Source organism: Kryptolebias marmoratus, linkage group LG7 (genome assembly GCF_001649575.2).
Source record: "Kryptolebias marmoratus isolate JLee-2015 linkage group LG7, ASM164957v2, whole genome shotgun sequence".
Classification (NCBI taxonomy): Eukaryota; Metazoa; Chordata; class Actinopteri; order Cyprinodontiformes; family Rivulidae; genus Kryptolebias; species Kryptolebias marmoratus.
In genome coordinates, this window is record NC_051436.1 from 19,444,165 (window position 1) to 19,459,829 (window position 15,665).

General features: G+C 44.6%; 1 protein-coding gene across 1 annotated transcript in view; it reads right to left on the reverse strand.

The window, feature by feature from the left end:
- Nucleotides 1-7,760: 7,760 nt before the first annotated feature.
- LOC108239385 (mitogen-activated protein kinase kinase kinase 11) overlaps nucleotides 7,761-15,665 on the reverse strand; it is a gene marked incomplete in the record, with an annotated part of 54,833 nt that continues 46,928 nt past the window's right edge. Inside the window, 1 exon segment of the mRNA XM_025007201.2 lies at nucleotides 7,761-15,665. Within this exon segment, the coding sequence (XP_024862969.1) occupies nucleotides 15,368-15,665 (298 nt within the window).

Consider the following 15,665-nt stretch of genomic DNA (forward strand, 5'->3'; position numbering starts at 1 on the left):
TTAGCACTGCTGCCTCGCAGCAAGAGGGTCCTGGGGTCAAAACCCAAATGGGGCCTTTCTAAATGGTAAATGGACTGTACTTATGCAGCGCCTTTCTAGCCAACCGGGCCTCTCAAAGCGCTTTACAACACAATCTGTGTCCTCATTTCCCCATCCACACATTCATACAGCACTAAATCTCTACAAAGCTAACCTGAATAAATCATTCTATGGAGACTAATCAGTGCTTTAAACTTAATCCATACATGGAGGGGTTCAGTGTCTTGCCCAGGGACACTTTGACATCCTGCTCCTCCTCAAACCTCCAACTCTCTCATTGGAGGACCACTGGCTCTAACCACTGCATGTTCTCCCTGTGCATGCACAGCGATTTCTCTGTGTCTTCCTCCCACAGACCCGAAACATCCATGTCGGGTTAATTAGTGACCCTAAATTGTCCCCAACTGTGAGTGGGAAAGGTTATGTGTCTCTTCATGATTCTGCGATGGACGGGTGACCCGTCCTGCCTGGACCCCGCCTCTCGGATATAGAAAAGAGGATGAACAAATGGATTATTGTCAGAACCTTTTATTTTCGCCGTGCGAATACAGGTGTAGGTAGTACAACTAATTGTGGTTTTAAAATGGCTGCTCTGTGTGGCTTTCGGATCTCAAGCTGTGTTTTAAGCGAATATCAACAAATACTGAAATGGCGAAAAGAGTTTCTGGAAAGAAACGTTCCACTTGGATAACACAGGGGCCCGACGCTGTTTGTTATAATGCTGCATGTTATTTGTATGTCCGTAGATTGCAGGGTAATCATCTCAGTTGCTACGGGCATGAACAGAATCAGCGTCATGCGAGGTACTGCAGAGGTTTCGAACAGAACCAGGTTTATTGTGTTTTTGTGAGCGTTGGCTTAAGATTGTTGTGGAAAATTACATTTTCTATAGCACCTTTTCATACAGTATTTAAGACTTGACGAGGAACGCCTAGCTGTTCAACATCAAAGCATCACTTTTTTTAAATTCACCGTTTTCCCATGTAGGTTCGAACCTGCCTGTCGCTGCCATCCTTGCTGCAGATCGTTTCAGGAAGCCAAAGAATCAGACGTCCCTTTTAATAGCTTTAAAACAAAAACAAAAAAAAACGCCTGTTCGAGAGCTCCACCTCTGAGAATAGGGATGCTCGAAGGCTGCAGGTGCTGTCACCAGCTATTCTCCTCTTGAATTATGCAGAATCAATGTTTGCCTCCTGTTCGTATTGTGCTTTTTGTCACCAACTCCGCATGGACTCCTGAAAACAAAAACGATGCGAGGCTGCAGATGTGTCACGCTGGGGTCTGGACTGCAGTCTTGCGGGGAGCGTTGCAGAACAATAGGTCTTAAAGATTTCTGTGCCGGTGCGTGATTTCCTGCGTTTGTTCACAGTCCCTTCACAGCAGCACGCCTTGTTATTTCCAGCCAACCTGACCACCTCTCAGGACACATTTGACTCTACCTGTTACTCACACACACTGGAAAGCTTTCAGCTTCCAGAGACATGTCATTAAGATGAGTTACTTTGCTTAAAATAGCTCAGGGATAAAAGGTATATTCAACAATACACAATCCAAGTCATTCATATTCCAACCAGTAGATGATTATAGATATTTACAGCTTTATTGTGCTTGAGGCAGAGTGATTTAGTTCGGCCTTCATTTATAGTTTTCCTTGTTTGTCTTGTGTCTGCAATCAATTCCCCACTAAAATTTAATAACGAAAGGCTCGGCAGTTCCTTGATGGAGTCAGATAAAACTGCCCACACTTATCATTCCAGCAGCTTTGTGAAGCGCTGAACGCCTTAAACTCCCGTCCTCACAGACTCAGGAGCAGAATCACATTTCATCACCTCCTGAGAAACCAGAGAAGTTGGTTCCTTTTGAGTGTTTTTTTTTTTTTTCCTGCCAGGCCAAATTGTCTGGCATCAAAGAGGGCTGAGCAGAGAGACGTTCCTTCCCACGATTCATTACCATTGCTTTACGGGGAATAGACCTTGATCAGCAGGAATTGCTCCAAAAAAAAAAAAAAAAAAAAGAAAAGAAAATTTAATATCCAACTCTGGTCTTTGTGCAAATACAGCAGATGAAGGGGATGTTTGAGGTGTAAGAAGACTGCACATTAATGAATAAGCTGGTCTGAATTCAGTTTAATTCATTAAATCATTTTATGCTTGACACATGAAGAGGTTAAGTCTAGATTGCGGGATGTGGTTAAACAGTGACATCTAGTGGCTCAAATGGCAAGTTGCAACACATCGCAAAACACTGCAGAGCAAAAAAAAAATGGGCCAACCATTTTATTTTTATTTTTTTCACACAATTTAAAGATTGAATGATTGAAAAGTGACAGAGAAAACATGTATTTAGTAGCTGTAAAGAGTGACGTTACCGTATGAACTTATATAACTAACATAATAACCAACCATTTGGTGATTTGTTCTATGTGATTTATAAACTTTATTGTATCTATTTTTCCTTTTAAATATGACTTTCCATACTAGATACATACAGGGAGAACTGTACATGCCACACAACTGAAGTGACCCACTTCAAATATTTCTTACTCATTCATATGGGAGCATATTGCTGCCACCCAGGCAAAAAGATATATCAAATTATACCATATTTTACTGCCTGAACAATGCCTTTCTTAACAATAAAAATAAAAGAGTCAGCTTATGAGCTTGAGAAAATCCCCCCAAAGATAATAATTGCAGGCACAGCTCCTGGGCTTCCATACATTTGGACACAGATGAGATTAAAGGACAAACCAACATGCACAGTTAAGAGATTACCCTTCATTGTCCCGAACCTCATACACAGTTGACTCATGATCATCTCCAATGTGTAATTATTTTAGTTTTTTAATGATTTGTTTGAATAACGATTGGTGGAGATGGACGCCAGCTCCCTCCTACCCACAAAGGATGGTTAACAAGGGTGAATTTATTGTGGATCTTCTATAATCCACACTGGGTCAAGATTCTATACTCATCCTCACTAATATTTGGTTAAAGGTTCCTTAGCAAGTCTCAACCGTAGGTGTCTGGTTTTATTCTGGTTAGATATTTGACCACTCTTCTTCTTGGCAGGACTGGTTGGTTTTCTGGAACAGACTCTGCTTTCAATCACAGTTTTCAAATATTAATTAGTGCTGAGGTCTTGGCTTTGGGAACACCATACCAGAAGCTTCATGATTGTCTGATTTATCCGATCAGTAAACGGTTCTGACGTGTTTGAGATCATTGTTCCTTTGGAACGCCCAACTGTGCCCAAGTTTGAGGTGACACGGAAAAAATTGGGTGGCGGTCCTTCTTCATTATTTCATCCACTTCTGCGATGCACCGGCACCACAGCATGATGCTACCACCACCATGCTTGACAGTTGGTACAGCATCCTCAGGTTTGAAAGCCTCAAACATACTTCTTGTCATTGTGGCCAAATAACAGCCATTGTCTGGTCTGACCATAAAACCTTTGTCCTGCAAACTTAAGTCAGTCTTTTACGGGGCCGCTTTTAAACGGGGACATCATTCTGGGCAACATAAAACTGGTTTTCCATCAGTCTCCAGTTCACAGCGAACTCGAGGCTTGGTGGCTCCTGGGTTGTTCCTGAACATCCTAAACAATTCACTTTCATCTGAGGGTGACAGGCGTCCAATCAGTGCTGTCAAACACATTTAAATCATGATCACTAAGACGAAGCTAACAGGCCACGGCCCTGTCAAGCCAGAAGACATTCTAGAGCCGTCAGTGCCACCTACTAAAGATTTAGGTGAACGTATAAATATTTGAGGCTGCATGTATCATTTTGATTAGAGAAAATACACAATTAAAATAAACTTGTGCACCTTTAGAAACATTGAAGTTGCTGTACAATCATTCCACCCTGGGTTCAAATAAATCATTTCAAGTCCAAAAGTAATACGGCATTCATGCCGATGACGGATGTAAATTTCTGACTGCAACTGTGCACGGGAAATATATGAAAGCTTTTTAGCTCAAGCTCATTTAAAAATCCCCCTAAAAGAACATGAGAGACGTGTGTGTTTAGCTGGCAAACAGCTGAGTGGTTACCTTCAGGAGGAGGTAGAGGTCAGAATGAAATGAAAAGGTGGCTCCAGCAGATGGTCAGAATAATTATTCCATTTAAGTGCTAATCTTGTCCTATCTATGCAGGGTGTGCAAAAAAAAAGGGGGGGGGGGGAGTTTGCACAGGTCTGAGCAAATTAAAATAAAAATAATTTACTCATCAAAAGAATACCTAAAATATTTACACAGTAAGAGGTTAAACTGCAAGAAAGGAAAAACATTAGGTGTTCTGTGTGAAGGCACTGCAGAGCCACCGTGCCTCCTCCTCTCTCTCTGTGTCCATGGCAACAGGAACCTCTGAGACTCGCATCAGGACGAAGAAGGGTCAGGCGTTTTTCTTCATCACGTCCTTACCGACGCCGCTGACTCCTCGGTCTCCGTGTCGCCCAGCTGACTGACATCACTGATGAGAAGGGGTGGAGGAGTGGAGGGGTTGGGCTAGAGCGAGTCTTAGCAAGTCCACCCACCTTGTTTTACCTCCCAGCGCCGCTCCGCCCACTCGTCAAACAGGTTCACGTTGGAGACGATGACCTCTCCCTGGAGAGATGGGATGTTTCATGTTGTGTGTGTGTGTGTGTGTATGTGTGCTGCCGCCGCTTGCTGCCTCCTCACAGATCTTCTCAGTTTCTGACATCCCGACGCAAATGCAGAATATTACATCAGACACAGAGCTTCTCCCACGAGACGTACAGAACACCCACAGCTATGAATAAATGGTTTCTTATCAGCTCAGGGATTCCACATGGTTCAGCATATGCCAAACAAAATGAAAAATAAACTTTTTTTTTTCTGTGTGTCTTATCTCAGATGTTACCTGTTCCAAGGAAGAAAACGTTTCAACGTGGCCGGTCAAACAGTGGAAGGGACAGATCATCTGGTCTGATAAAGCACCAACACGGTGACATGGAGGGGGAAGAAGAAGAAGATGAACCAAAAATGTGTGTTGTTTTTTTAGGTCACAAGCCTGTCGTCGCCTGTCGAAGCAGCAGGCCTCGGCACTGACTCAGCAGCTCGCCCATCGTTCCCAGGAGCGGCAGATGAGCCGACGCTAACGTCGCGCACGCAATAATTGTCACCCCAAAACGGCGATGGCTTTCATCTTGTTCTGCGACACGTGGGAGTGCAGAGCGTGCCCCGGCAAAAACTGAAAATACCTTCTCGACAGATTATGTTTTTTCCGTGTCTGATGCAAGGCTGAAACATCTTAGACACCCCCCCCTTTCACACGGGAGGAAGACCCCACAACGTTGGAACATGGCCGGATCGGCGCAGGTTTGGAAAACCTCATGCTGGTGTAGATTCTCAGTCATCCAGGACACGGTAAATCCAAAGAAGGGTTAAAAAAAAGCCCAACTAAACCAAGTGGACTTGGATGCTGTATCTGAAGTGTCTGACTGGTCCTGAATGTTTGAGACGCTGACATCCTCCTGAACTCGCCCGGTGGTTTGTTGTAATTTTAAGAACGTACCTTGTCGGCGTTCCTTGCTGTTCTGGTGCCATGACAGCCGGGCTTTTTTTAACGAATCTAGAAACTTCTTCCTGAAGAGGAAGAGGTAGAAGAGTAGAGATTCTGGTGGGTCTGATCAGTTCTGTGTGAGAGAGCTTCAGTGGTGAAGTGGATCTGTCTAATTCTCTCACTAAGCAGCTTGTGTTGGGCTTTCAGGAGTATTCCTTCTGCTCCATGTTCTTTGATGGCGGAGTTTGAGTTTTATACTGCTGGGGCTGAGTTTTTCCTTCTCTGCATCTCAAACTGAAGTCCACTTGGTACTGTTTAATAACCTTTGTTGGTTTTATGGACAACCCCCTTCAGAACGAAGGCAGCTCAGTACTCACCAATCAGGTGAGTACTGAGGTCCAATCAGGTCCTGCTATTTTCTGCATCTCCGAGATGCACTCCTGCACCCTCGCTTCAGTCTCTTTACATCATCAGAACGTTTCCACAGCAATCCTACCAAGCCCTGGCACGACTTCCTTGGACAGCTTCAGGATTTAGCTACACCTTAGTAGATCACGCTATGTTAGGACAGCATTACTGCAATGACTATCATGCGGTTGTTTCTATAATTTTATCAAAATCTGCTGATTTGTTTCAAAATATGAGAGGCTTTTGGCGTCAGCGATCAGGTTCAGCCTTGCTGTGAAGAAGGAAACACTATTGACCAAGAAGATGAAGGTGGATGGAACGTTTGTGGAAAACCTTGACCACATCCACCCTTTGTGCAGTAGGCCTGACCATGTTAGCTTCTTGCTTCCTCTCCAAAAGGTGAATGGAGAGCGAAGCGTGGTGCAATCCTATATGCTGGAGCAAGAACAGCAAAGTGGCGGGATGAGCGTAGAAGCGTTGTAAGAGCCTAGGTGTGAGGCCAACATGTCCAGCGCTGCTTCAGGTTCTCGACAAACAGGCCTGCCGGTGCACACAGGCCCCATACAGCCTGGTTCCGCTGCCTGCGCTTCATCCAGAACCCCCAGCACCTCGACAACCTCACCACACAAGTTCTGTGAGCGCTCAAAACTCTCCACTACTGAACCCTGAATGCACACCTGAAGACACCATCAAGGCCCTGCAAAGAACACCAACGTCCGGGCTGATTTTATTTTCGTTGTAGCCATCGACATATAAAAATGGACAGTTTCCACCCTTTGTCATGGTTTCGTGGGTGTCAACATGTTGTATATGTTGAGCCGAAGTTGGGATGCAGAACCGTAAGCCACACCTGCTCCCCCACAATCAATCATGGCTTTTTTTAAGGCATCAAATAAGTGATTACAACTAAAGAAACATGTTAGGAAAAATGAACGTTTCAACATACGGCAACAAGGGGAGGACTACATGAATCAACAAGGGTCAGCACCAGGAAAAACATATCTGAGGTCTCATTTCTTTACACGGGCATGAAGCTGTACTGAAGCCGGCCCGTAGGGGGCGCTTGTCCTGTTTCTGCTTCAACTTCAGCATTAAGTTCCTGTATCCAGTTCATATCTACGTGTCAGTGGTTGTAGCAGAGTCATCATCCAGTGTGAGGGCGTGTTATAAACAGCGTTAGCAGCTCGTTATTCAACCCACAGCTCACATTAGTTTATGATGTGCTGAGGTTTGTTTGTTTTATTGATCTTTTCCTGCTCTTCGTTACAGAACCGCCTGTAATCCAAAGCTGGCTGCACAGTGCGATGGTTCTATCAAAATCAGATGTCTGCAATTTCCTGACAGCAAAGCGAACGCCATCCTCTGCTGAGATCTTCAGAGGCCCTCCGGAACGAACACGGTGAATCCCTTCACGACGCGCTGTCAAATCCATGTTCTTATCATGTCAGTTTCCTTCTTCCTAACAACAAAATAATTGCTAGGACAGATAATTGTTATGGGGACAACATTAAATAATGTCGAACTGAAACCACGGAAGCGACATAATAACAGCCGCCCGGAGCCGCCGTGCAGCAGGACAGCGGGAGGTTTCACACTCCTGTAATTGGTGCCCACCGTGGCAGCGAAGTGCTGGGAAAACGTCGCCAAACACCGCAACGCCACTTCAGTCCATCAAAACCCGGCAATTACACGTCCTGGATTTTCCCCGTCTGAAGCGTGGACACACAGGCACGCCACGTTTGCCTTCCCGGCGTTTCCCGCTCAGCTAGGAAAAGTCACAAACAAGTCAGGAGTGTTACATTTTATTTGGTCTTCTCTCTTTTTCCATAGATTTTCTTTTTTTGTTGTTGTTTGTTTTGTTTTTTTTTGTTTGTTTTTTTTCTCCACAGGTTAAAACCCATTATAATAGTCAAGAGGAATAAAGACATTTTCACATACTGCATACAGAAATAATACTCTCGACACACAGTAAAAACAGTTGATTAGGCCCAGCCCGGTGCAAGATCTTTTTTTTGTTTTGTTTTGGGTTTTTTTTACACGATTGCAACAAGTACGAAGTTTCCAAAGCTCAGAGGTCTGTGAAACCTTTAACTTGAGCAGAGATGTAAAAAATAAAATAAAATAAAAGTAAAATGGCTGCCTGGATGACGGGACGTTGTCGCGTCACTCAGGCTTTACTGAAACATCAAAAGCAGACATGGAGATGAATGTTGATAATACAGACGGAGAAAAGCTGGAGTCTGTCTGCTCTGTTAAAGGGATAGTCCTGACAATTTTGAAGCGATGTTCCGTCTAATAGTTCTCAGTAGTTAGTACTTTCTGAGCCGGGACATCAGTCATAGAGCACAGGGTCCTCTTTCTCCAGATTATATCATTTAAAACAGTTAAATTATACAATCTATGTCTTCCAGACAAGTATGGCATGGACAAAGACTTTTGCCTCTTTCATCTCTCTGATGGCTGATAAGGTACTAACTACTGATAACTATTAGCTGAACATCCCTTCAAGGTTGTCTGGACTGTCCCTTTAAGTACTGATTCCCCTGAGGGCCATTATGCTGAAATTTTGGTTTAGAATTTTTATTTTTTTATTTTCACAATATGCACAAATTACTGAGGCCTGCAGAGAAAATAGTTTTGAAAACAGTCAAATTTAAAAAAAAAAAAAAAAAAAACCTGGAATGTAATTCGCCTCTCATAAAAGCACCCATGTTTTAAATAGTCCAGTGAAAAGCTCACACAAACCAGTCATCATCTTAACGTAGATTGTGTCTTGAAATAGTCTTAATCCAGTGTTTTCAAAAAAAAAAAAAAAGGAAGACGGCCGGTCGTAAAAAAAAAAAAGAAAACCCACCATCCCTCCGCCGCCCCGCCTTGGGTAGAAACGGTGGGAACATGTTCAGCTGGCTGGCAGGGAGCCGTGAGCAGAGACAGCCTTTAACGCTCCGGCGACGCTCCGAGTGGAACGTCTGACCACTGAGTCGGGGGGGATTTGTACCATCCAAACCGCTTTAAATCTGCTCCGTGGATCATTAAGAGTTCAGCCCCTAGGAGCGCCTGAAAGAGACCACCTGCTGTTAAATCCCTTCAAATGCTCTTACAGGAAGTCAGCTGGTTAATTGTCAGCAGTTTTAGAACATAAACGCTTCAAAAAGAGTGGGTCAGCACTGATTTGTAACAAAGCGTTGGCTCTTAAATAAGGGCTTCTTTGGGTACAGAGCGCTTGTGATCTGCAGAGGGGGATGACATAATTAGGGGAAATGCCAAAAAAAAAAGATCATCTACTCTTGTTTTGTTTGCACATCGTGGACACAACAGTCCTTTGCTCGGAGCGTCACAGACAGACGTTTACAATTTAAGCGGCTTCTGCTCGAAGAAGATGACGGCGTAATTGAGTGTCGATAACTGGACGGCGTCGTCGGCTGAGGGCGAGCAAGGCCAGCCTGGGCCTCAGACCTAATAACCTCCCAGAAAGCTGCCGCGCGTTCCAAACAAATCGGCCTTTTTCTTCATTTACTCGGCTCTCGTTGTCACTGGGAGAGAAAGGGACGGCAGATTGTGACCTTGGATGCACGCGGCGAAAGAATTAGGAATATTATTCACACTTTTCACAGGGCCGAGCGTGAGCTTCTGCACCTGGCGGCGCGTCTCGCCGACATGGCTCCTGTCCATGTCCCCGCTGGGGGATGTGCGGTTCCCATATGGTCGATGAAAGGTCATATTTGATCATTTGGTCCCGGCCTATTAGGGCCAAACAAAGGGTCCGGGCAGGTGTTTCTCTTTAATAAGGGCTGGAATAGAAAATAATGTGTCTGGCTCCGACAGCAGGCTGCAGTGCAACTGAAACGAGGCTAGAAAAAAAAAAAAACTGGTGTATTTGTAACGTCTACCTAATTGAGCGCAAGCTGGAAAATAAAGAAAGAAAGAAAAAGAAGTAGCTACAGAAAATGGGGCGAGAGCCACAGAAACTGCCAACTATTGTGGTCATTGTAGGATTTATTCTCAACTAGCCTGAGAGAGAGAGAAAAAAAAAAAACCTGCATCCAAACAGTAAATACAGCTCAACTGCATCTTGTGGTGTTTTCAACAGATTCAATCTCTAATTTTCTCAGGGGAGAAAATAAGCTATAACTGGAGCTGCGGGTGTTTAAAAAAAAACAAAAACAAAAAAATAACAATCAATTTCGATCACAAAAGAGTTGCTAGATTTAAAGGCACACATTGTTCTGCAACTTTGAGTCACCAGCTCAGCTCAGTGCAGGCCTTGAAACTATTAAATTATATCATCTACCTCCCCCAGACAAGTCCATATTTTTGTTCCAGTGTTTGATTAGTTTAACCTGCCGGCTGTAATACTTTTCTAAAGCTCCGTCACTGCCCCGGCAAAATAATTGCTGTTACGTATGGCAAATTAATTAATGTTATTTTGCCTGTGCCTGTTTTGACACACACACACACACAAAAAAAAAAAACTGGATTGTGACTGATGTGACTGTAGGGTTGTAAGAACATGCTAACTAACAGGAACAAAACATTCTGGTTTAGCTTAAAGGGAGGAAAGAATTGCACTGCGGGCCGTGAAACAAATACATTATGTTAAAATAAAAAGCTTTTTAAAAAAAAAATCATAGTAAATAGTTGGTGGAAAGAAAAAATCAACGCTGGCCGGCACAGTTTCGTGTTTAAAGTTAGCTTCAAGCTAGGCAGCTAGCCAAAACAGCTCATGCTAAGCTAAGGGTGTTGGGCTGAATTAAATGACCTGTATATATATATATATATATATATATATATATATATATATACACGTCATTTTAAATATGGTAAATAGTTGGAAAAACAAATTTGAACTTAAAACTTTGCATGCTGGCACAGTTTTATGTCAAAAGCTAGCTTCAGCTAGGTTGTTAGCCAAACTAGCTAATGCTACACTAGCTAGTCTCACAGATATTAACTATATTTTTAGGCTTTTTAGTTTTTTATAGACTCCAATTTAGTTATTTGTGTTTTTAAGTAGCAATTTACATTATGATTGTACTAATAATCATTTGATGTTTAATTTTGCTTATTTCAAACACCAATAAGGCCTTAGCTACAGCGTAGAGCCAGGGTTCATTCACCTGCAACAGCTGTGCTAATTTTGGTTTAAAGATTCCAACCAGGGCTGAGAAATAAGGTGACAAGACTAAAAACATAATTTGGTGTCTCTAAATGTTATTTTCCCCTCCTAACACAATTTATTCTACAAATGGGTTAAGCAAGGTAAATGTGACGTGTATGAATGAGTGCAGAGAGATGACTCATAGCATGGCTGCATTTTCCTCAAAGCAAATAACTAGCTGGCAGAGTGATTTATTGGCGTGGAACAACTTATCTGTGAAATCTTTAAAGTCAAACAGGGTCAGAATATTGCGCTTCGGTACTGAGTCATGTAATTATACTTTATTGTGTGGGGGGGGAATCTACAAACAGTCTGCTGCTCGCCGGTAAAGGTCTGAGCGTGTTTTCAAAATAAGATCTTCACAATGATTCTGTTTGGGCCGTACAGCTTTATTACCTGTCAGTCTGCTCAGGACAGTGATTTGCAGTGAAGGACTGTGCGCTGCCTACATGGGCGAGCTATCAAAGAAAAGGGAGAGGAATAAAAAATAAAATAAAAATCCTCATCTCCGTCGTTCGTAGTGAAGTGCTGGCTGTCGGCTCGGGCGGACGATTGGCAGCTACGCTTCCTAAATCTGACAGCCAAAACCAAGAATCAGACATCCCTGTCAAACACAGCCACACTAAAATGGGTCTGGTTTTTTTTTTTCTTCTCCCCCCACAAAGTCAGAAAACTACAAATCCGACTGAGAGGAGCTGAGGAGGGGGGGAACAATTTATGAACAGCACAAAAGGCTTCTTTTTATTTGAAATAAAAATTTAAATTCTCATTAAATGGAGGCTTTTCAGCAGTTTAAAGCTCGCCCAAATGTTTCAATCCTCTCCGTTTTCTTAACGCACCTTTTTTCTGTTTTTTTCTCTTTCCTGACAAGCGACAGCCGCCCAAGAGTAATGACTGTCACGAGATGGCTCTTTTTATGTTTCGATGCAACAAGACGAGGCAATAACTTGTCTGTTATCCCATATGTGTGTGTGTGTGTGTGTGTGTGTGTCCTCCTCGTTCATCTCCTACATTAGTTTCCAGCTCAGGATGTGGCTTTGAAGGCCCGGTCCACGTTACTCCAGACAGTTTTTAGTTGTTTTTTTTAAACTGAGGTTTTTCTGCACCTTCCAACATTTTTAAGTGTGTAAATACAGACTTATAAAAAGATCTGTGCAGCCTTGAGGCACGAAGCTTCAGAAAAACAACCATGGAGGCACAGATTCTGCACTCTCCCGTGACCAAAACAACAATGGAGCCATTTTTTGTTTGTTTGTTTGGTTTTTTTAAGGGTTTACCTTGCTTAATCCTGATTCTGTCACCATTAAACTTCGATTGTGGGCTGAAATGGTCAATAACTGACAGGAAATTGTAAATGGTATATTCAGAAAAACTACTTTTAGCTAAGAATGTACTTTCTCGGTCTCGCCACCTAATAGTTAAAAAGAAATGATACCTATAGAAGCTGGACGTGGCTTAAATCTCATCTCATTTTATCACTCGTCTTATTTCTGACATGAAAAGAAAGTTTAACAGAAAGGTAAATATGACACTAATTTGATGCTTTTCTTACATTTTATACTTTTGTTTTCCCTCGTTTTGCTCAAAGTGATTTAAACATTCAAATTAAATTCTATTTTATTTCTTTTTTTATATTGGCGACATAAAAAGCTTAATGCTGCGGCCGTTTAAAATGGTTATAAAAAGGTTTCGGGGGTAATGGGGCGACGCCTACACGTGTGATGATATGTTTGGATGAAACCTGACCCTCTGGAACGAACGATAAACTCGGGCTGTTCCTGGACTGAACGGGATGACTTCCTGCTGGGTCTCTTTCAGTCGCTCGCTTGTTGAACCCAAAACAACTCTTTGAATCAACCGGCGGAGTAAAAAAGGTCGCCCAGCTGCTGTTTGGAGTCTAATATTTAACACGCTCTGGAGGGACAGTGGGAAACATTGAACCCATTAGCGAGCCCGGCCCAGAAAGCGCAGATTTCTGAGCGGGTTGGATGAAAATGGAATATAAAGTGCATGAAGACGCAGCAGCGTTTACACTCCGGCAGATTTCCAAAGCCTCCCAAACAGCTTTTAGCAGATCGAGAACTCAAACCGGTTTAATTGAGATATTAATGAACAGCACTCGCCACCGAATTAGAGACCTGCGGGGGGAAATATTGTCCCAGGAGTGAGAGGAGGAGAGCCGATTAAATCTGAAGAAAAGGAAACATTTAAACGTAACAAAATCCTCCAGCGCTACTGTACTTCCCAACCTGGCAACCAGGTGGCGACAGACGTAGTCGCAGCTAGAAGTTGGTTAAAACGTCAACCGGGGCCAACCGTGCCCTCTGAGGGCGATTACCCGGCAGGAGACGGCATTTTAATTCCACCTGAGCGTGGCGGTCTGAGGCGCTGATGAGAGGGTCAGCTCGCGGCGGCGAGGAGCAGGGAGGGGCCCGGGACAGTCCACCATCGTTGTGTCAGAAAGCTGCGAGAAATCCCAGAAAGAAACTGAACGGCTGACTGCCCGCAGCTGATTTAGGTCCAATCTACTCTGAATTTGGATATTTTTAAATCCAGATATTTTCTGCTGTTCAAATTTCCGGTGAGGAAATAAAAAAAAAAAAAAAAACGTTTTTTACAAATTCAGTTCTCGAGGTGGATTTGTGTGGACTCCTACTCCGCACACTCTCAGAAACACAACACCAACCTAGCTGTTTTTTAAGCCTTTCTCTTCGTAGTGCCTAACCCCGGTTCCTGATCTTTCCTCAGGCCAAGCTCCGCCTTGTTTTGGGTTTGATGTTGCTCTCTCGCTTGGCGGCTTAGAGGCGTGTCAGCGACAAGTTGGATTCAAACACCTCCACGCCCCGCCCACCCCCTCCAGGTCCGGGCAGCTTAAAGTGTTTTAATTTGTTGGGTTTTTTTTCAGGCCCAACATACAGCATCAGCTTCACCTTCCCAGCTCCAAATCTCCGATGGTAAAAAGCCTCGTTTCCATGCCCGTCCAAACCGAGCTCGCTGACCACTGCAGGTAATAAATCTAAGAAATACGCCCCACCTTTAACATCCCTTTAAAGAGTGAGGCACTGATACATGGACCCCCTCCCCTCTCCCTCCCTCTCTGAACAACAGGAGCTTCCAGTTTTTCTCTCCCGAGCAGAACAAACCGACGGCTGGGTTTAATCTGAGGCACAGAGAAATCAATACATTTCAATTAAGCCTCTCTTATCTCACTCCTGGAGGAATATATTCCCCAAAACATGGCGGACGTGAGACGGCGTGGCTGCGTTCAAACCCCGCACTGCTGTGGCCGACCGGTTCCCACGCAGAACTCCAATAATTAGTTCAGAACAACTGTTCTGCTGTGGAACATTTTTGTGCATATTTCTTTCTAATATTCGCTCCAACAATAAAGGATTCAGCTGAACCTCCCTGAAGCCGGTAAAGATCTGGGACTATGTGAGGTTCTTACGGCGGGAAGGTGGATTTATTTCAGCGTGGGGGCAGAAACTGCTAATTTTCCTCCTGTCCTAGCCCCTCCCACAGTGGCGTTCTTTGGCACATGAAGGGAAAAGCGTCTCCGCCTCGTCTCCCGCCCGCCAGCCGGAACAAATCTGTTCGATCCCGGGCACTTCCCGAGGAATGTGACTGGAACTGCTATCGACTCCTGCCTTGAATTTCATGAGAGGGGGGCTAGAATATCCACTGAGCGTGGATTCTCCCAAAAAAAAAAAACGCTACAGTTAATTAAAAGAAAAAAAAAAAAAAAAAGAAGCTTTCTTTGACCACTGAGACGGAGCTCCTAGCATCTCACATATGCACTGGATTAAGGATATATATTAAAAACACTTCACAAAGTAAGGCACTCCGATTGTTTCCATCGTCCCGGACGCTTTCAGTCTGCGGAGAGGCGGAGGCAGGCGGGGGCTCGTCCGGGGGTCGCCCGATCCATCCTCTGCATTGTCACGTCGCTTCAAAAAGGAACGGGGGATCCGAGCGGTCTGACGGAACCTGTGGATCTGAGTCCTGCCTCCTTCAAAAAGGGGGCGGACCCTAACCGAGGCGTTCACGGCGCCGCCTTTCACTGGCTGTCGGCGGGCTGGTGTATAAATAAGACCTGCGCTGCCCGGGGCTCCAACGGGGGGGGCGGTCCCCCCTCAGTAGGCTTGGTTTTTCTTTTAAAGATTCAAAGTCATGGAATAAGACACAGTAGTGAAAAGGAGCGGCGGTCCGTATTGCGGTTCCGATTGAGGTCAGATTTAGAAGCGGTCGTCTCGGAGCTGGCTCGGGGACTTGAAGGGTTTGAGCCCCAGCGTCCTGCGGGGGTGGACCCTCTCTTTGGTTGCGTCCAGGGGCTTGCTGCAGGCCGCCCAGCCCAGGTCCATGAGGGCTGAGTCGGCCAGGTTGATGGGCGCCACGCGGAACGAGGGCAGCGTGGGCGAGCCGTTGGCCGAGCATGGCGCCGAGCGGGACGTGGGAAACGGCGCCGAGAACGGGTCGAAGGGGGCCGCGGCATCCGGGCCGCCCGCGGGGTCCGCCTTGAGGGCGAAGGGGTCG